At 48.0% G+C, this 20,158-nt stretch overlaps 4 protein-coding genes across 4 annotated transcripts; all 4 read left to right on the plus strand.

Annotated features, from left to right (window-relative positions):
• Nucleotides 1–1,456: 1,456 nt before the first annotated feature.
• Nucleotides 1,457–3,234, plus strand: LHYA1_G008617 (uncharacterized protein; the record flags this gene model as incomplete). Its single annotated transcript, XM_031153537.1, is given in 3 exon segments — nucleotides 1,457–1,869; nucleotides 1,924–2,504; nucleotides 2,522–3,234. 3 exon segments carry the CDS (start codon nucleotides 1,457–1,459, stop codon nucleotides 3,232–3,234), a joined length of 1,707 nt encoding a protein of 568 aa, XP_031001617.1.
• Nucleotides 3,235–6,857: 3,623 nt separating this feature from the next.
• Nucleotides 6,858–7,628, plus strand: LHYA1_G008618 (uncharacterized protein; the record flags this gene model as incomplete). The annotated part of the gene is made up of 1 exon (XM_031153538.1): nucleotides 6,858–7,628. The coding sequence occupies one exon, from the start codon at nucleotides 6,858–6,860 to the stop codon at nucleotides 7,626–7,628; it is 771 nt and encodes a 256-aa protein (XP_031001616.1).
• A 3,090-nt stretch (nucleotides 7,629–10,718) lies between these two features.
• On the plus strand, nucleotides 10,719–12,749 carry meu26 (Meiotic expression up-regulated protein; the record flags this gene model as incomplete). The annotated part of the gene is made up of 4 exons (XM_031153539.1): nucleotides 10,719–10,744; nucleotides 10,798–11,144; nucleotides 11,208–12,451; nucleotides 12,507–12,749. The coding sequence occupies 4 exons, from the start codon at nucleotides 10,719–10,721 to the stop codon at nucleotides 12,747–12,749; spliced, it is 1,860 nt and encodes a 619-aa protein (XP_031001615.1).
• Nucleotides 12,750–17,066: 4,317 nt separating this feature from the next.
• Nucleotides 17,067–19,507, plus strand: LHYA1_G008620 (uncharacterized protein; the record flags this gene model as incomplete). The annotated part of the gene is made up of 3 exons (XM_031153540.1): nucleotides 17,067–17,092; nucleotides 17,149–18,488; nucleotides 18,546–19,507. The coding sequence occupies 3 exons, from the start codon at nucleotides 17,067–17,069 to the stop codon at nucleotides 19,505–19,507; spliced, it is 2,328 nt and encodes a 775-aa protein (XP_031001621.1).
• Nucleotides 19,508–20,158: the final 651 nt, after the last annotated feature.

Genomic DNA, 20,158 nt, shown 5'->3' on the forward strand with positions numbered 1-20,158 from the left:
CCCAACTACCTTAATCACACTGCAGCTCCCTCGACCGTTACTCTTGCACCTGCTCCATCAACTACTATTTCAACCACCGCCCCAGCTACCTTAATCACCACTGCGTCAGCCAATCTGACCACTGCCTCAATTCCCTCACCATCCTCAACCATCTCAGCTTCTCCTTCGGCCCCTCTCCAGGTTACTCCAGGTGCAGGCGCAGCACCAACAAACCGGCCAGTAGCATACGCCTTTGTCGGTGCTCTAGCTCTTCTTGCCCTTGCATAATTCTACTTGTTTCGTTCCATTTATTCATCCATTTGGGTTGGGCGAAACATGGCACATTTCGGCGTATTGGTACACAAATTTTTAAACTTCACGGTCAGAACGGCGTCCTTTAGCGCATTATATTCCTGTCCTTATAAGCGATGGATACGGAAACATACATGGATTGATATTGGAAAAAACACATTAGAGATGGGCGATGGAGATTGAATTGGGATAATGTATAAGGAGTTGTAATAATGACTGGCAATAGGCCTGATATATCTTAATTCTAGTATAAAGATTTTTAACACAATGCCTGGGTCTCCTTACTTTTTAGAGTTTGGCTCGGAGCTGAATGCCTATGCAATGAACTGGTTCTAAACCACACACACTCCCAATGCGCCGAGGCTTGTATGGGAGGATATTCTGCTTGAAAGTCAAGTTCACAACTGTGGTTGCAGTCTGGATTGATTTGGCTCACCATATTCTCTACCGTCAAGAACGTGTCTCATTTGAGGAAGCAGGAGCAGGAGATATCTACACGACGTCGCGTTTATGATGGCAAGGTAGCGATTCGACCTACTATTCACATTACCCAGATACGAGAAAGAGCCCAGGTAATGAAGGAGAGAGAGTCTCGCGCTTAGACGTCGACTAAAATCAATGAGAGCTTTGCGTTCGTAGTTATAAGTTCATGGGTATTACTCCGTAGTCAAGTTCATAACGCAAAGAAACCTGTCTTTCTCTTGGAATGATATATTTGACAATCTCGTGATCCTGTTCCACTAAATCTCGTCGTTATGAGGGAACTTGTTCAATGCTCTTTTAGGGTGGGGCGGGCAGGGGGAGGTAAGGATAGATAGAACCTCTGATTTGGTTACTAGATTAATATCTCATAGCTGTTTCCCTCATTGCTTCTAGAGGCATTTTCATTGATTAGATCTATTCCAATGTCTTTCTATCTTTACTTTTAGAATTTATAACCATTCCCAACCTTATTATCACCGTTCTGAATTGGAGCCGCTTGTCCACCGCGAGCTAACTTCATGCTTATTTCCTCTTTGGGACATCGGGATCCCACCCCGCCCGCGAAAGCGCACGTACGCACGTCCTCCCGTACGGTACAGTACAGTACAGTGCCGGTACTCTCTCACCAAGACTCTTTGTAACGCCACAAAAATGCCCCCGGACATCAATTGATACAACCAACATGGCTAACGACACCGACGACAAGCCAAAGACGTTCTCCGTATCCAAATACCTCCCCTTCGCGTCATCGACGACCACCACCCAAGCTTGTGCGTACCTACTGGCTGTGTGCTTATTCTCGATATCCTTCCTCGTCTTCCTGAACAGCAGCGTATCCTTCGTGATTACAGACCTTATTGGAATCAAAGATGGCGTAGGAGATCTGGTAGGAACATTGGGCTTTGTGGATGAGCTGGTTGCGCTCTTTGCGTGTCCAATATGGGGTATTCTCTCGGATAGACTGGGTGTGAGGAATGTCTGTGTTGCGGGGTATACTATTGTTGGACTCGCGCTCTTCCTGTTTGTGCAGGCGAAGAACGTGTATCCGCAGCTTCTTCTCGCAAGGGTGTTCTTTAGCATCGGTGGGGCGGCAACGTGAGTATTACATCGCCATACATTTCATTTCTTAGGTGCTAAATCAGACGACAGAGCCACAATGGTGACAGCCATCCTACCTTCGATGACAGGGAACAATCATGATGCGGATTCTGTGAAGGGACATGAGGGACATGATAGCTCGGAAGGGGTACCAGGTCGTCGCAGTATTGCTGCGTCTCTCGACTCGGAAGTTACTATTACTCCGTCAAACTTCAATGGGAGGTCAAGCCCTCAAGCTTCGAACGGACATACAAGAAAGACTGCATCCAAGACCTCATCGAGTCCGCCTCGGCTGGCTGGATTGGTGGGTGTATTTACTGGTTGCGGAGCTCTAGTAGCTCTGTCTGTTTTCCTTCCATTACCCGCACAATTTTCTCATCTGAAAGGAAAGACGCAAGGCCAGGCTGTAGCTGATAGCTTTTATGTGGTTGGCGCCGTGGCCCTCATTGTCGCATCCTGTTGCTTTTTTGGATTGCGCGGATTGGAAGGAGAAGAGGGGAAGGGTTGGCGTCTACTCCTTGGGAAGTCCCCATCTCACGATTACGAGGCTGTGCCTTCAGACGATACCCAAGGGCAATCAAGAGCTGTCAACCCCCCTTCCTCCCATATTGGAAACTTTTACTCGATTCTACGTTATTGGGATTCAAAGATGCTCAAATTGGCTTAGGCTATCTCGGTGGATTTATTGCTAGAGCATCTTCCGTGGCCATCTCATTGTTCATTCCTCTTTATATAAACGCCTATTTCATACGAAATGGGTTCTGTCAAGGCTCACCAAATGACCCCTCGCCAGAGCTAAAGAAAGAATGTAGAGCAGCATACATTCTTTCAGCTGAGTTGACGGGAGTCTCGCAGCTCATAGCGCTTCTTTGCGCGCCTTTGTTTGGATACTTGTCCGATAGATACCGTCGATTCAATATTCCACTTCTCATAGCAGGTGTTTTTGGCATTGTTGGGTATACAGCTTTTGCGAGGCTTGTTAGTCCAGAGCCCAAGAATGTTGATGGCAGAGGTGGAAGCCCTATTGTCTTTTTGATAGTGGCCTTGATTGGCATCAGCCAGATTGGAGCCATCGTCTGTAGCCTTGGTTTATTGGGCCGCGGCGTTCTTGGAGATGAAGGAGGCTACAATCTTTCCTCACAATTGGGAGGACCTCAAACAACTCCAATAGTCAATGATGCTAACGAGACTGAACCCCTCATTGCTTCATCGTTGGCACCAGTGCAGACTAAGTCCAGAAGTCATCTCAAAGGTTCCATTGCAGGGGTATATTCCCTTTCGGGAGGTGCAGCCATATTACTGCTCACGAAACTTGGAGGCGCTTTGTTCGATAGTCTATCCCCCGGGGCCCGTTTTACATGATGGCGATATTCAATGCTGTACTCTTGGTTGTTGGCATTGGCGCTGGAATTTTTCGTGAGATTCGAACTCAGGGAACAAGGGAGTAACTATTATTAACTCAAATACTAGAACATGCGTTCAGTTCACTCATTACTATGGTGCATGGTTCACGTGTGGATAGACTTTTTTAGGGGGAATTCAGTATTATTGAGTGGGACCATTTACTACCTTGCTATGTTCTTCGCATCATCTCGAAAGAGGACAAGAGTTCTAATGCTGAAATTTCATTCGGCATACTTCTTTGCGAATCCGTTGGAGCGTCTTAGTCGACGTCGAGGCTCTGGAGAATCTTCTGACTCGGAGTCCATTTTTTGTCTTCGGATTTTCTTGGCTGGACTCTTGAAAGTGGGTATCCCTTCTGAAGAATCCTCCGGCTCTGACACCGCTTTTCGCTTTCGACCGCTCTTGACTGGAATAAAATTGGTTGATTTGTCTTCTTCTGCAGCCAATTCATCTTCCACCTTCTTCAGGTCCGCCAGCAGCTGTGTTTTCTGTTTTGCAATCTTGAGTTTTGCTTCAGAGCGTTTCAACGCCTCGCGCAGCTCAGAGAGGTCTTCGATCTTTTCATCTCCGACGTCAACCACGATGGTGTCGTCCGGGCTGGTGTCGTTCGAGATGGTGGCGTCCGAGAGCTCTTGGGTGGGCGTTTTCTGGCGGATGAGGGTGGGTTTTGCTGGCTGGGTAGTGGGTTGTTTTGCTTTAGAGCTCTTCCACGCCTTGTTCGGCTCAGAACGTTCCTCGGCAGTTTCCGTGTCATCATCCGAGACCTCTATGGATCTTTGGTGGACGAGGGTGTACTTTGGTCGGTTTTGACTTCCTCGGGGGCGGCCCCTTTTCGGCTTATCAACTTCAAGAGCCAACCGTTCAGGGTAGTAAGATTCGTCATCTCTGTGGAGAGGAATAGGTTGGAACGAATATTGTGCTTTCTCGGCTGCCGTTAGTCTGTCCTCTGCCTCTGTGGTAGGAGGGGGAGGATACATGTAGGCTTTCTCGACTCTGCTGCAGTCCGCGCAATTACCGTCAGGGAAAAGCTCGTGAACGATGCAGCCGTTGCCAGGTATGGTGTAAAAGTCTGACATGTTCGTTTTGATGCTTTATGATGGTGGTTGTGTTGAGTTTGTTGAGTTGGTCTTTTGGGGGTGCTTGCGTTGGCTTATTTATATGCCCGCTGACGGCCCAAAACTGATCCTGTTTTTTCATTGTTGTCTTTCTTCTGTTTCTGGGATGACAAAACCATTGTACGATGAACAAACTGTTCTTTGAGGGCTTCTTTCTAGTTTATTTGACTTGTTCTCGTGTACTGTTTGTTACAAAGGACTCGAGAAATTTATACCGAAATACAGTCGCCTGACTGAACAACAATTAAGTGAGGAACAATGACAAATTTCCTGGCTTACTACACATAACACGTTTTGTTTGTTATATGGCACTTGCATATTATCCAAATTATGATTTTGCATGAGTAATTGCTTAGTATTCATCGTAACACAATAGTAGTTAGTACTGACTGGTGGACCTAATGGCCGACGCTATGGCTTTTCTCCGTCATTTGGGTACGGCTCTGCAATAATGAAAGTGGACTTAATCTTTTCAGCCGCCTTGGTAACAGACAAAGGTGGCACGTTATGGATCAGCTCGCTTAGTGACGTGACCCGTGCTCTTGAGGTTATTCCCAACTTCCTACCTCTGCACTTCTAGCTTTTCTCCTGGTGCTCTTGGTAGTTGTCTTAGTGAATAAAACTCTTATATTGATGCTCTACCGAAGCGTGACAAGAGGCACCTCCAGGAAGTCGACTGCAGAGGAGATTACTGACCGGCAACAAGCATATAGCAGTGAGGATATGGTATTACCGATTCCAGGCAACCCAAAGCAAATAACGCCATAATGTTCCACTTCGGGAGAAACAATATTTTTACAGTACCAGAACAGTATCAAATTTTACCGATCATTATTTTTTCTGCCGTTTTCCCCCCAAGTATATAACTTCAAGTATAGTACCATGCGTTCCAAATTTTGATTCATCGCAGGATCAGATCTTATTCATCGCAACATCGAATCCCCACAAGATGTCTGAATCGACAAACTCACAAGAACTTTCCAACAAAGGCAAGTCCTTCACACCCTTTTCCAAACTTCCACTAGAGCTTGTGCTAAATATTTGGGAGTTGGCGGTCCCCGGACCGAGAGTCGTCGTTTTTCAGCACCCAGGGAAGGCTACTCAGACACCTCTCAGCATGGTGTCCACAACCTACGATTCTCGTAAAGAGATTCTCAAACACTACAAGCCCAGCTTTTCATCCTGGCTCGACCTGGGACATCCGTTGGTGTATTTCAACCCCAAGGATAAAGTGATCTTCAGCAACTTGCGGCTCCTGCGATCATTCCTTTCAGACGTCACCAGAGCAGACGGCGAGCAAATTCGATTCATAGCCTTGACGCCGTCGTCTTTCTCCACGCCACAGAACGGTATGCTTTGCACCATGAATGCCACAGGCTATAATGACTGCGTTATGTGGTCATTATACTGCGTCTTGCATGCGATTGAGACCCTGGGAAAGGTCGAAGAGATCACTTTCATAGCTCCGCGTTTCGCAAAAGACGAGGAGAATGAGTCCGTTGTGAAGACACTCGAGAAATTCATAGGAGTAATGGAGATTCTTATTAAGCAACACCCGGATCCTGCCGATTGGATGTTCAACGATATTCCGAAAGTACCTAGGATTTCATTGTTGCAGGGCAGGTTTGATTCCGATGGTCTTGAGGCGGTGAAGGATGCTTTGAGCAAGCATAGACTTGGTAAGAAGCCTAAGTGAGTTTTGGTGAGACTTAGTGCTGATGAGAAATCTGATTGAGCGTGAAGGAGGAACATTGCACTTTTAGAGCTTTGCGGGGGTAAAGGGACTGCTGAGAGATCTAATGGGACATGAGAGGGGTAGAATCAGCACATTTTCATAGATAAACTCAATCAAGCTGGTTTTGACCGAATCAATATTCCCAATTAATGTGAACAACGAAATGTAAAATTTAAGAGTCGGACCTTCCTTCTTTGGTCGCGAGTTACATTGGGGTAAAAGAGTTTCACGAGTTTGGTGAGATAGATTTGAGGTATAGATATAGCATTGTGGTTGACCAATAACGGATATAAGTGGCATGCTTGCGGAAGACTGAAAAAGCGGCACAGATTCATGGACATCAAAAGACTAAAAGTTGATGATAATGAGTGCCGCTTTTTGCGTTGACTTATACTTGTCTTGTTTGTATCCTCCTGGTGGTCAATAACGGCATCACATACGTCATTTGGCAGGGGTACTGGTGGGGTGCGGTGCTGTGCTCTTTGAGAGTTCTTCTGACGCATCACATTCCATAACTGTTTCAACCTCAACCTCACTCAATCTTCTTTCAACTTACAAACTCGTACAGTAGAATAACGCAACATTTGGTTGGATTCTGCATAGCGTTTCAAAGCCACAAGGAACTCACGGGCCCTAGCCACCCGCCACAACAACATCGAATCCTCCATAAGCACCAAAGCACTCGTACCACGGCTACCCCGAGAATCGCTCGACTCGAGACTGAATTCATCATGTCAGGAATACCAATCTATACGCAGAGTCCCCTGAATGCCCCCTCAAAGGCTTCTGGGGTAACGCCACAGACAGCTGCTCCCAATGTAGAGGCTTCACCTGTTGCTCCCCAATATGTGCCCGCCACGACAACGTCAATACCTACATCTTCTTATCCTCCAGCAAGACCCGGCGCTGCTGCTTTCCCTGCGCCTACTGGAACAGCAGCACAACGATATGCACCTTTGCAACCAACCAAGACAACTTCAAGTGAGGCCGAGAGACCTCCACCGCCACAGCCAGGCGCCGCACCTATTCCATCAAGTAGGAATGTTCCTCCTCCCAAGGACGGCGAAACCTTCCGTCCAGAACAAACATCTGCTCCCCAGCCACCTACCTCGAGGCCATTACCCTCACAGATGAGCATCCCACCACCTAGTTCGGCTTTTGGAGGACCACCCCCGACGTCGTCCACAGCTACCTCAAACACTCCATCGTCATCGTACCCTGTTCAGATTCCGTCCACTGAATCCGGAGGGCCTCGAAGAAGTCTCGAGCACCCGCCGGGATATCACCAGAATGTCTATGCTTCAGATCAAACGAGCGAGCAGAGAAGGGCACAGGAGACCATTAATGCATCATCAGCCTTAGGTGGACGGGAATCTACCGAGAATTTTGGTGCGATGGATTCGGGAAGCATATGGAACACCGCGAAGAAATGGACACAGCAGGCCGGAGAGAAGATTTCAGAAGCGGAAGCCGAAGTATGGCGCAAGATCAACAAGGGTTAGATAAGAAGGATTCGATCTTGCTTCTGGAAAGAATCCATTGATTGCAAGGGGGTCCCAGAGCTGGGAACCTATCTAGGCAACCACCTGGGGAACACTAGATAGGATTAAAGATGGCGTTCATGGTTAGTAGGGATCACTCGAAAATGATTCAGCCTCTACGATTAAGGGGGATGGGTGATGTTTTGGAAGCAATATCTCATTCGGGTGTTTGCATGAATTTGGATGGCGTTAAAGCTGAGGCTTGAGGAAACAAGAAACAAGAATCATGATCTACGATAAGGCGAGGTGATGAGTCGATCGTGTTTGAATGAGACTAGAAAAACGAGAGAAAAGCTCCGTACGGAGGTATGGACGCGTGGACGCGGATCATATCGTCTATTCTCTATTCAGCCGGAATGGCATCGCTGGCATAAGATTTTCATATGAGTGTTCTATTATTGATGGTGATTATCTACATCAGGCAAGTCCATTTCCCGGATTGAGAAGTGAAGTTCATGCGAGCACCAGGCAAGCCGAAAGGCAAGGACCTACAGTAGAGGGCTTAGGGTAGCAGGGTACATGAACTCGCGGCACTGCGGCAGACAGAAAAAGCGAGATCAATAAAGCCGATGATATTACTTCGAAGTGCCGTTTTGTCTGTCCACAGCGACTTCAAGCCAATGTATGTTTGTCATGGTCCGTGGTCGTTTCGTCTCACGAGTTTTCTATGGAAAGAACAAGAACAACAACGAGAAAGGTGTGCTTTTTTTTGTTTGGCCCTAAGTTCATCTCAATTTCGACAGGGCGAAGTTCTAGAACCTGAAGTTAACGGGCCGAGCTGCACTATGTTTGCTGGCCTACTGATCTCACTCACACGGCTCCTAAAATAGCCAACCATCATCTAGAAACTTTAGAAGCTCCGAAGGTGGTGGGTTGGACGCTGATGGCGGGCAGTATTTTGTATGGTTGGTCGGCGGTTGGGTGAGGTTGGAGGTTTTTTATAGAGTTACTCGACAGAACGGGCGGTATCAGATCGAATGGCGATCCAGCATGTCAGCCTTCAACATTGTTGCAAAACCTCATCCGCATGCGCACCGACACCACAGTTGGCTGCGACTCGAGTGACTTGATCTCAAGTCTTGAGGTTGAGTTTGGTAGTGGATACAGTACGAAAGGTACAGTACAGTGTCAGCGCATGCACGTCTATTTTGGAACTATTCCCATTCGGCCACAGCAGCGGATACCTTACTGTAGCAAGGGTCCCGCCCCCTCCACCCTTCTTTGGCGCTTTTTAACCATTTAACCCCTTCCCCTTCCCTCGCCCTCCCTGCACGCGCATCGTTTCAGGTTGTTAGTCAAACAAGGCTCGCTTCTGCATCCTAGCATCTGTTGGGTCGCTGTCGCTTCGCTTCACTCATTCCACAGCCACAGCCACGACCACCCCACGACCTGCAGCAACTTCACTAGATTCATCGACATCTCCACAAATAACAGTAAACCTCACTGCTCGCAACAGACAATATGAAACTTTCGCCGCGAAGGCTCCCCTCCCCTCCCCTCTCATATCTCAAAGACTCATTCATTGTTGCATTCGCCTGCTCAACAAGAGTCCTCGTTCATCTAGCATTCCGACTAGTTGGGTTGGCGTGTTTCTTGTACAGCTGGCGGCGGGGTTGCCGTACCCAAAGAGTCCAAGCCCTCGAACAACACGATAGCAATAATAGCAGGGCTGATATTGCTCTGCTGTCTTTCTCACAACATCCGGGGAGATCCCCTGCCAGTGTGGAAGATCCTCAAACAAGAGCCGGACCGGATCTTGCGACTAAGCGTAATCCCTGAGCGCTGAGCTGACTGGTGGCAGCGGTCTTGATGTATAGTAAGTAGCAGGGCAAGGTGATGGATCTTATTGGTCACTCTAAATGTCGGAATGGTGGTTTGCCCAAGATCAAAGGCCTAGCCAGACGTTACAAAGCTGGACTTTTGTGGCCCTGCCTAAACTTACAGTACCATCAAAGGACAGATCGTACTGTACTGGTTCCCCAACGTTTGAGCGTGTGGTGGGCTATTCGCACCATATACGTATACGTAGGTCCTTACATACTATACACCCTCAGATGTTTAGGCTTGCTCTTCCAAGCTTGGCTTACCCTAGATAAGGTTGTCTACAGTATAATATGGTGGCGTCGCATGAGACCGACAAGCCACCCCCTTCCTTAGTGGGTAGTAAATAGGTAACTGCTGGATGAACAGTGAACACATCCTAGCAAATCGCTGTTCCATGACCAATACAGTGCAATACTCTATTCAACCCTGGCTCTATCGGGTTTCGATACCATAGATTCGATCCTAGCTACAAATGGGCTCCTAGTGACCCCCGCGATGCCAAGGGCTGGTGGGCCCAGTATCGTTCCTGTCCTTTCCTGTACCACGCAGGTTTTGTACTTACTGTTTGGCTTGTATCAACTATCAAAAACACTGACATGGGTTGAGACAGTCCCGATCCCGGGACAGGGCTGTTAAGGAATGTCTTTCTCTTCTTATTACTCAAGGATGCAGCACCGCCCAGTGCCCCTCTTCCACTTCTTTCCTCGTCGTCCCAATCGCAAGTCTTCCTATTCCAGTCGGCCACTCACTCCTTTACGGCCATTTAATTTCGCTTTCTTCTGCTCTATATACTGGGAGCTGGCTCTCATCTAGGTCAAGCCAGGCTACGCAGATCCAAACGAGTTTGTTCCTATACTTTTGCATAGCACAAACTCATTTCACACTCCTTTTGGTCAACCGATCTGGTAGTAATACATCCCCCACTTCCTCAATCGCGAGGCATCAATTGTCCAATTTCGTTTCTCGGAAGCTCCGCAGAAACTCTACGCATTCCTTACACCTCCGGGACTGCCTTCTGGGTCATTCATATCGAGTGGATATCCTTCGATCTTAACCCGCCTGGTAAGTTACAGGTATTCTTTTAAACCTTTCTAGTTGATCTCACTGCGCATGGACTATGCTCCACTTTCTGGTCTTCATAACTCTTCATAAGACTACTTATCATCGCTGACGACGATGGTTGTCAGGGCTGGCTTATAATCGATACAACGTGGACGACACTTCGTCATGGACTCCTCGGACCAAGCGCAGTTGTGAGGCATCCCACCACTGTCCCGTAAGACTCTATTACTTACCTCAACCATAGTAACCAGCCACAAATCCAAGCACCCTCCTATACATTCAACCCAAACAACAAGTTTAGACGGGACTTTTCACCCAGACCATTTTCCTCAGTTACCATGAATCCACCTGAATTATCGGTAAAGACCGAACCACTTGGACTTGGAATGTGGTCCTCGCCGACCCCTCCTGTGTCGAGACCTCGACCAGCGACAATTCACGAATCTGTATTTCCTTATTCCTTCTCCGAAGAGTTCAACTCTTTACCTGCCTGGGACTCATCGACTATGCCGATGCAGCCAGTCAATGATGGGCTTCCTCAGACATACTCAGTACAGCAAGACTTTTACCCCTCTACATCCGGTGGTGAAAGTAAGTCTTTCTGGAATGAGAGAGGAGCACTCGATGGAAACCTTCATCTGACAGGCGCCACAGATGGTTGGCAGTCTAAGGCTTGCAATGATGGGATAGACTTGCAGAATCTTGACACAGATATGCATATGGGTCAACAATTTTCAACAGACGAGAGTGCTCCAATCCTCGACTTGCGCTTTTCTGGGCCTGGAATGGACAGTGATCGTCTAAGTTTGGAGCCGTCGTACAGTTCTAGGCGCATGTCCGGCTCTTCCTTTACAGTGTCGACAACTGGGGCGCTCTCTGAGATGCAATCATATGATGACTTCTCTACTACGTTGTCAGAAGCGCAATCATACACTTCTGACTACCCGCCCCGTTCAAATCGCAACTCGCTCATGTCTTCGACCCAACTATCACCCGTGGCATCACCAAGAATGACACCACAGCATCGTTCCGAGCTTGTTCGAACACAAAGCAGAGGCCGCGCCTCGCCTTCACCCCGTCCGAGTATGCGATCGGCACCCTACAACATGGACAGCAGCCGCAACAAGAGATGGTCTACTGGTTCCTACGCCCCCGCACAAAATAGGCGACCTTCTCCTTTTATCTATCACCAAGGTCATGAGGTTTTTACACCCCACCCTCCACGCATGTCATCGAGACACTCCTCCCCGATACTACCAAATGCTCAACTTCCGCTGAACTTGAGCAATTTACAAACGCAACAGCACCCATTCCTTATTCAGAACAACACAGGCTTCCATCGTAACAGCATGCTACTTCCCTCCGGAAACTACCAGGAAACACACCAATTTGAAGCTCCACCACCCCTACTCTCCCATGGGCTTTTCCGAATGCTCCAAAGCAACGCTGATCCGCATTCGCTACATTCGCACTACACCGACTTAAGCGACCCCCCAGATCTATATGCGTCTCTCCATGAAGAGCAAGTTCCGCCGCCTCCGGAGGATATGAACCCGAGCGATGGCGACTTGGTGCCACACGAGCAGGAACTGCGCTTTGACGGAGACCTTTACACGCCGAGATGGGTACGTGGTCATGGGAACAAGCGCGAAGGTTGGTGTGGAATTTGCAAGCCCGGAAGATGGCTTGTCTTGAAGAACAGCGCTTTCTGGTACGACAAAAGTTTCACGCATGGTATCAGCGCTGCGACGGGCAGCCCGTTCCAAGAGCCACAAGAGACGCGCCGCATGGATGGTAACCCAGATGTGTGGGAGGGTCTGTGCGGCAGCTGTAACGAGTGGGTTGCACTGGTGAGCAGCAAGAAGAAGGGCACCACTTGGTTCCGACACGCCTACAAAGTAAGTCCAATATCTCTGTTATTCTACTAGGAACTGTTGTTGACTTTCGCAAAAGTGCCACACGCACCCTAAAATCAAGGATGCGCCGAAGCGTCGTCGTGAATCTTCTCATACTCGTGCGCTGGGCGCTTCGACTATGGCAAAACCGAAGAACGAGCCACCGATGACGCCTCAGATGACCCCGAGTAACTCGGTCGCCAATACGCCCGTTACACCAGGTATGCTTCATCAAAGCCAAGCGCGGCAGAATCGGAAAACGACAATCAATCCTTTGGAAGGCCTGTCAGGAATGATTTGACCTCAAATTTCTTTTGTCACTGCTTTGAATTGCTTTTCGCGTCGGGGTTTTGAAAGAAGGAAAGAAAAGGAGCGCGGCGAATGGCGGGTCCGCGTCACTCCACGAATGACGAATTCAACTATTCATCGGGTATGGAGGGGAACTTGAAGTCTAAGGGGGCAACGAGCTCTGAGCTCTATAAAGAGGAGGAATAATTTGTCTGGTGATGATTTTATGAACCGCAAGCGAACGAACGACTATCGACCATCATCAAATCAACACACAAGATCAAAAATCGACATTCTAATTCGCTTGGTATATATTCCCCCTGGTATGTTTTGTGAATACGTGGCAGAGTAGATTCCTGACCATGCATATGATACCATCTAGTAGATAGCCATAATGAAGAAAATGACTTCAAAAAAGAAAAGCAAGAACCCATCATGGCCAAGAATTCTCATATAATATCATAAACAATTACAATACAGCAAGCACCGCACCCCTTTCAAACCCACTTCGCTCGCTCGCTACAAACAATCCTCTCATCTCTCCTCAGAAACTCAACTCTTTCCTCATCAAGTAACCAGCAGCGATGCGATCCCGGAGACTCCGTCCGTTCGTTGAGCTGAGCCTCCCTCTCTCCTTCCTTCCTTCATCCCTCGGCTAAGCGCGAGGGATGGCATGGGATGTTCAGATCAGATCCGTGGCCGCGCGCAGGGTCGGAAGATCATACGCGCCAAACTGTCTCTCGCGACTACCGAGTACCCCCGTGGAATGAATGAAACGCCATGTTTTCAGGAGGCGAACTAACGGTTTTGAGTTTGTGATTTCTTTGATGTAAGAGTGCGCTGCGCTTTGATGATGGATGAGATGAGATGAAGGATTGTTTGATTGATGGTTTCTGAGATAAGACAAGGTTTATTTGGAATCTGAGTGAGTGAGTGGGTGGTTGGGTAATACGGTATGTTTTTTTTTTTGGTATATTTTATTATACGGCTTGATGATAGTTGTATGGATAGTTTAATGCCTAGATAGGACACTGAGGTGACATTTGCTAATTTATTAGCCTTTCATTCTATTATTTTACTTTAATAGTTAAATGGGAATAACGCCATTTTGATCAGAGTGATGGAATTTTAATATCTCTTACGGCTCTCTTGACCGCTAATCCAGTTGCGAAACCCCACGGTGGCAATGTTCTAGATGGAATGTTAGGTCAGGTGTAATCACATGATATACTGGGAATGCGGGACTGTCGCCTAGAGCCGGGTTGAAACGATAGAAATAGATGTGGGAATTGATTGACCTCTTTATTGATGAATAATTGGAGGTTTGAAGGAGCGCGAGCCATCGTCAGCCCTGGTCAGTCAGGTGACTGAGATGCGTGCATGCTTCAGATGAAATAGGTGAGGCTGGAGAGTTTCAAGAGACTAGATGGATAAGTAACTTACCTTACTCTTACGCATGAATGGGGACCTGCGGTGTGAATACGAGCAGAAGTAATAGATAATGACGTTGCTGCGTAGAATACTGAGTATTTCAACGAGGGTAAACCATGGAGGGGTAGGGTAGGGTAGCCCCTTTCTTGGGCGAGCAAGCCGATAACGCTATTGTGCTAGGTCGTTGAACGAGTTGAACGAGTGGCTGGCAGCTGCGCAATATTTCATGCGTTTGTTAGACTTTGTAATTGCTTGGTGATGCGTATTGCGTACTCCATGACTAGGAAGACGTAGCGAGGGGGTGGCTTGTGGCTTGCGGACTGGGCTGGATGTTGAAAACTGGTGTGGTGGGGTCGGGGAGGAGGGAAACGAGGGGGGGGGCACGTGTTATGTGTTACTCTTAAGAATGCTTTAGTGGAAGGGCTCCTACCATCTTTGTACTTGAGAAGGCCATTGTGAGCAGTATTTCGGTGCTGTCAATAACATATATCAGGTGAAAATGTTCCAGGAAAACCCAGTGATCGAGGAGACATATCGGGGTGCGTTCAGAGCCCGTAGGTATAACCTCATATATAAAAAAGAAAAGAAACTACCCATCTTGTTTCGTGGCTCTGAGTCGGCAAGCCGGCAAGCAGCCTTCTAATGCGTAGTTATAAGTCGCAAGCCGTTTAACGACCTGCTCCTATTTTAGGGGGGAGATAGTTAGGACGAATCCCGGTCCAGCTGAATTTTCAAACTGAAGATGTGACTGGTTGGTTAACAATTACTCGACTCGAGCGTTGAACTTGCTGTGCCGTCTGTTTCTCTAGAAAAGGAAACCCCATAATAGATAACCTCCCATTCGTTGCAGAGTATCTGCTTGAACTATTCTTTCGGGGTTGAAGCGACGAGGGGTCGAATCGAGGGAGCTACTGCAGACGTTCCCCTTGTTGATCAAGGATGATGGGAGGATGGGATTTTGGGATAGCCAGATGCAGGCTTGCTGCGTTCGTTGAGAACCATTCGGTTATTACACCCTGAAGCCACATCTGACGCATGCTGTGCTGTACGGAGTACAGTAGGTACGGATTTTCATATCCTACCATTTTAGGCGAACTCAGAAGCAAAAGATAAAGATATGTTGGATTCATACGCTATGAGTAAACAGCTTTTGATTGGTGTTTTTCGGAGATTTGCCTGCTAGATGCTAGGGATCCATTCGCAGAAGCGGAAAAAGGTACGAGGAACTCGGTGTTATCTGAAAAGATGATGACATATCTGATTGACTTTGGAAGGAAGCTCTGGGCACATAATGGCCAGACGGAGATTATAATGATTTAGCGGACTTTGGTGTCCTGACTCCTGGTGGGTAGGTGGGGTGGATCTCAAGAAGAAGGTTTCGTCCACTTGCACTTGTCACTTGGTTATGCTTTAATGCAGGTCCTTCCAGTTCTTGGATCGATCTGTAGGGCAGAAAAGCAGACTCCAGACCGCTGAATGCAAATGTGTATGGTCGAATCATATACTATATGCAGGTACAATCGATCATCCCATATTATGGATACATGAGAGTCAAAAGATGCAATGCAGTGGCTCGCGAATGACAGAAAAAGCGGCACCAATTTATAATGTTCCAGGCGGAGTGAGAGGCTAAGAGTTGATAGAAATAAGTGCCGCTTTTTGTGTCCAGCTCGAGAGTGAGCACAGTAGTGGCGTACCCAGACGGGCTTCACGCTAATGTTCCTCTAGAGCGGTACATGGAAATCCATATCTTTCACAAAATGCCATGTACCTAGGTTATGAAGCTCGTTCTCTATCAAGCCTTTCGCGTTCAATCCGGCTCGGAAACGGGTAAATACTGTGTACTTTGTCTCTGCAATACCTGACAATACTTGTATAAGGAACCTCACTGGCTCGCAAGAAGGAACCCCCAGCAGATGCATTGCCTACTCAACCAAGCGGCCGCCTGCTATTCTCTCAATCGTACAGCTCCGCGCGCCTTACGGAACATCTTAGGCTTGACCTTCCCCATCCTTTTACCGTGTATATGCTTTTAAGCTATTTACAAGCTGCAGATGCAAGCTTACCTCCGCGCTTCGTTGCCTTGATCATCACGCTTCCTGACGCCGTTCCTACCCACTGAAATGAGCATTCCTCCAAACCTTCCTACAAGTCGATAATAATGCTCGGAGAAACTCCAGCAGTACGCCAGTAAATAATAATAATAATTCTTCAGCTGGCCTAGACGTCTCTGTGGGTTTGGTAGAATTCGGGTTCCGCTACGACTTTCGACCCTGACCTGGTACCCTTTTTTCTCGTTACTGTGCTCCTTCATACCGGAACGTCTTGCAGATCTGACGATCGTGTGCTTGCAACAACGACATTCCTCGAGGGATTCTGGACCCTTTATAAGACTGCTAAAGACAAGAACTAGCTGCTCGCTTGCTCGCTTGCTCGTAATTAATTTTGAGTGTTGGTTGAGAAAGAAGTGGCACAACTCCATCCCTTAGCACCGGGTACGATACCTCTGCTTACGCTTTTTGACCTGAGCCCCTCCAACGGCCGTGAACGCCTGATTGTATGATAATCTTGGTAGGCCCAATTGGATATTGATTTTGAAACTTGAGTACTGACTCCATTGGCGACATCTAGGGCCGAAAGATACCCCAATCTACGTGCTTGCCATGTTCTGAATCCTTTGTTTGCTCGAAACCCCCACAGTTGCTCTTACAACACCCTACCGAGCCACCCGAGCTATAGACGACACTTGCATAGCATACAAAAGCTCAGACCTGATATCAATCAAGGAAAAAAGAGGGTGGTGGTCGGTTCAGAAAATCTATCAGAGAGCTCCAATTACTTGTGTAGGCAGCGCTTCTGCCTCGGCCCATTTGCTATATCTCAGCAAGGCAACTTTGCTATGAGTTGGGATCAACAGGCATTCAGGTATCTGTTCCTTTGAAAGTTGTCTGCGTAAACGTTTACTAATTTGTGCCAAATAGCTTTGGGAATCCAAACGCCCAACCTCCAACCCCTACACAGACTCCGACTTCTGCCCACTTCCCGAGCCCAACGTTCCAAACGCCCAGGAACAACAATTCGAGTTTTGAGGATAGGAGCGGTTGGACGCCCCAATTTGCAGAGGAATATTCAGTCTTCCACTCGACGCCGGGTCGCTTGACAAGCTCGCAACATCCTTCTTTCGTTGATGTTGACATTGGCACACCTTTGAATACCACAGGCCAAAGGCGACCACTTTCTAGTGCGGGAGATATCAACGCTGAAATCGCAACTCATGTTCATCACCTTTCGCCCAATCCAAATTTACCCCTCGCCCCCGTCGATCCATCAAACCAATTACCATCGTCCCCTGGACTATATCCACCTTCAACCGCCCGCAATCGATTCGATGACAGCACAAAGAAGAAGGTGACCCCAAGAAGGCCGAGGAAACGTTTGGAAGAAGCTTTTAGCGGACAGACAGCTACTCCTCCAGCAACGGCATCCAAAGGGTCAAGGAAACTGGCGCCGAAACTTCAGACCAACACTATGCAGAATGATTCTCAGGAAGGCCACTATGGCTCTTCCCAAACACCAACACAGCAGTCCAACATGATGCCATTTCCTTCAACCTCGGCAGAATTCTTCTATCCAATGTCTGCCCCTGCGACAGCCCCTGTATTCACTAATACCAAACCTTTTTGGGAGGGGGATACTAGCATGGGCGGCATGGATATGGACTTCGCTGCTGACGACGGCGGCATGTTTAACACAAGTTCTTCCCACAAAGCCAGCACCTCTTTCGATTGGGGGCGAAGTAATCAGATGTTCCAGGAGACAGTGAATATGTCGTCGAGCCAGCGACTACCACAGCAAAAGGTTATCTCCACAGCCTCTGCTGGCAAGCGTCAAAGGGCCTTGGCCCCAAAGATCTCGGTGCCAGAGCAACAGCAGCAACAGCAGCCACTAACGTCTTTGCCGCCATTTGAGTTTAGCACGTCTCACGCTTCAGAAGATCCCTTTTCTGCTGTGACACTTGACGGTGCAGTGGATCCAGGGCTTCTTTTCAGCCGCCACAACTCCGTAAGTATGCCTTCGGAATTCGAAGACGTTTCCCTGCCACCTACACGCCCTGTCACAAGTCATATGCCTCTAGAACCTTATTCGCACCAATTAAGAGAGGCTTCTAGAGATCGAGAAGAGCTCCTTATGTCTCGCACATCTCGAGATATGAGGCAGGGCCGTCGCTATGAAAGAGGGACCATGAGCTCGCCAGTCAAAGGATCGGCGCGTCCAGGCCTCCAACGCAGCGTCAGTGATACTAGGGGTAAGAGGGTTCAAGGTAAGTTCTTGCCCGTACTTTTTTTGCTTGTACATACATACTAAAACCGTCTTAAAGACCGAGTCAGACCTCGTACGGGTCGTTCTTCTCCAGTAAAGCAACAACGCCCGTCCAGCCTTACCTCAATTCCCGAGCTACCTGCTCCCCGAGCTCGAATGGAAGTTAAGTTTACGATAGATGCCAAGGGAAGAGCTAGAACAGAAACTGTGACGATTCAAGAAGAGCCAAGGACAACTCCAGGAGGCCCATCAACTAAGAGCGAGGAGTTCTACTCCTCACTAGACGACTCCTCCTCGGACGATGAGCCAATCCTAATACCAAGTCGAAACACGTCGTTCACAGCTGCACCGCCATCCAAGGGCCCCAAACTTGCTAGATTTGAGACTTCGAATCGCGGTCTTAATGCAAGGAGACATAGCAGCAGTGGCTATAGTCAGTCCGAGTCTTCAAGCCAGCAATCTTTGCATCATGATGAAAGCGAGGCAGAAACCGTGATGGATGATGATGAGGGTTTGGGAGATGCAACGCGGGAGCTGCGGAAAGTGATGGAAGACAGGAAGAAGATCCAAATGACGAAGATTCGTAATCCTCAACATCACCGTTATTCGTCCAACCATCCGCGTCGCAGCTCGCAATACGCGAGCTTTGGCTCTTCCACCAATCTTTCGCCAACGACAATTACGGATCCTGATGGGACTACACCTAGCTCGAGAAGTGGCGCTACGAGATGCGTGTGCAATAAGCCTGATAGTGACGGCTTCATGATTCAGTGGTATGTGTTCGTTCCTATTGCTCAAGATGAACCCCACTTACTGACGTTTCCAAGCGAATCCTGTGACAATTGGCTCCACGCTGAATGTGTTGGCATTGACCGCCGGAGTCTTCCTCCTGTCTACGTTTGCGCATTCTGTGCCAATACTCCAAATATGAGAGGTGGCCGTATTCGAGATTCGGCACGAGGAATCACCCACGTAGGCTCTTCGCCATTAGCCCACAAATCCTTCAAATCATTTCGATAAAGGCACCCTCCACCGACCATCCATACAATGGAAGTCATGGTTTCCCTAACGCGATGACCACTAAGCCCCGACGAACGCTCAAACCTCTCCTACCTCCTCACTAATCCCCCCACGCATATTCACGAAGCCCAAAATGACATACGTAGCATACGTCCAAAGATGATTCCTCGATATGAAGATACGAAGAGGACTGAACCAGACGGGTATTACCCCACATCACATTGCGTTGCATCACAGAGTTTCTTTTGTCGTTTGATACCCTTCTTCTGTATGTAAAATAGTCGAATATGATGCACCAGCACAGCATAGCACATCAAAGCATAGCGTCGCACATGGTCACGCAATAGGCAGGCGAGTTAGGATAGCAATAGTATGTGGGCAATATCTTGTATAGAAATAGAAATTTCAGCAGATTTATTCCATCTGGTTTATACCTAGGTACTCATTGACTATATGCACGGGTAGGTAGGTGGTGACTTATTGGAGAATACCATTAGAACAAGCGACACTTATTTTGGGCGGTCTTGAATGTGCCACTCGACCTAGAACAATTGGCATCTTTTATCTAATAATCTTACAAGGCTGATCAGAAACCATCTAGATATCAGCCAGTTAGATACAACCTCTCGAAAATGATTTATTTTGCCCTCT

The sequence above is a fragment of the Lachnellula hyalina genome (genome assembly GCF_007821495.1).
Source record: "Lachnellula hyalina strain CBS 185.66 chromosome Unknown contig00225, whole genome shotgun sequence".
Taxonomy (NCBI): Eukaryota; Fungi; Ascomycota; class Leotiomycetes; order Helotiales; family Lachnaceae; genus Lachnellula; species Lachnellula hyalina.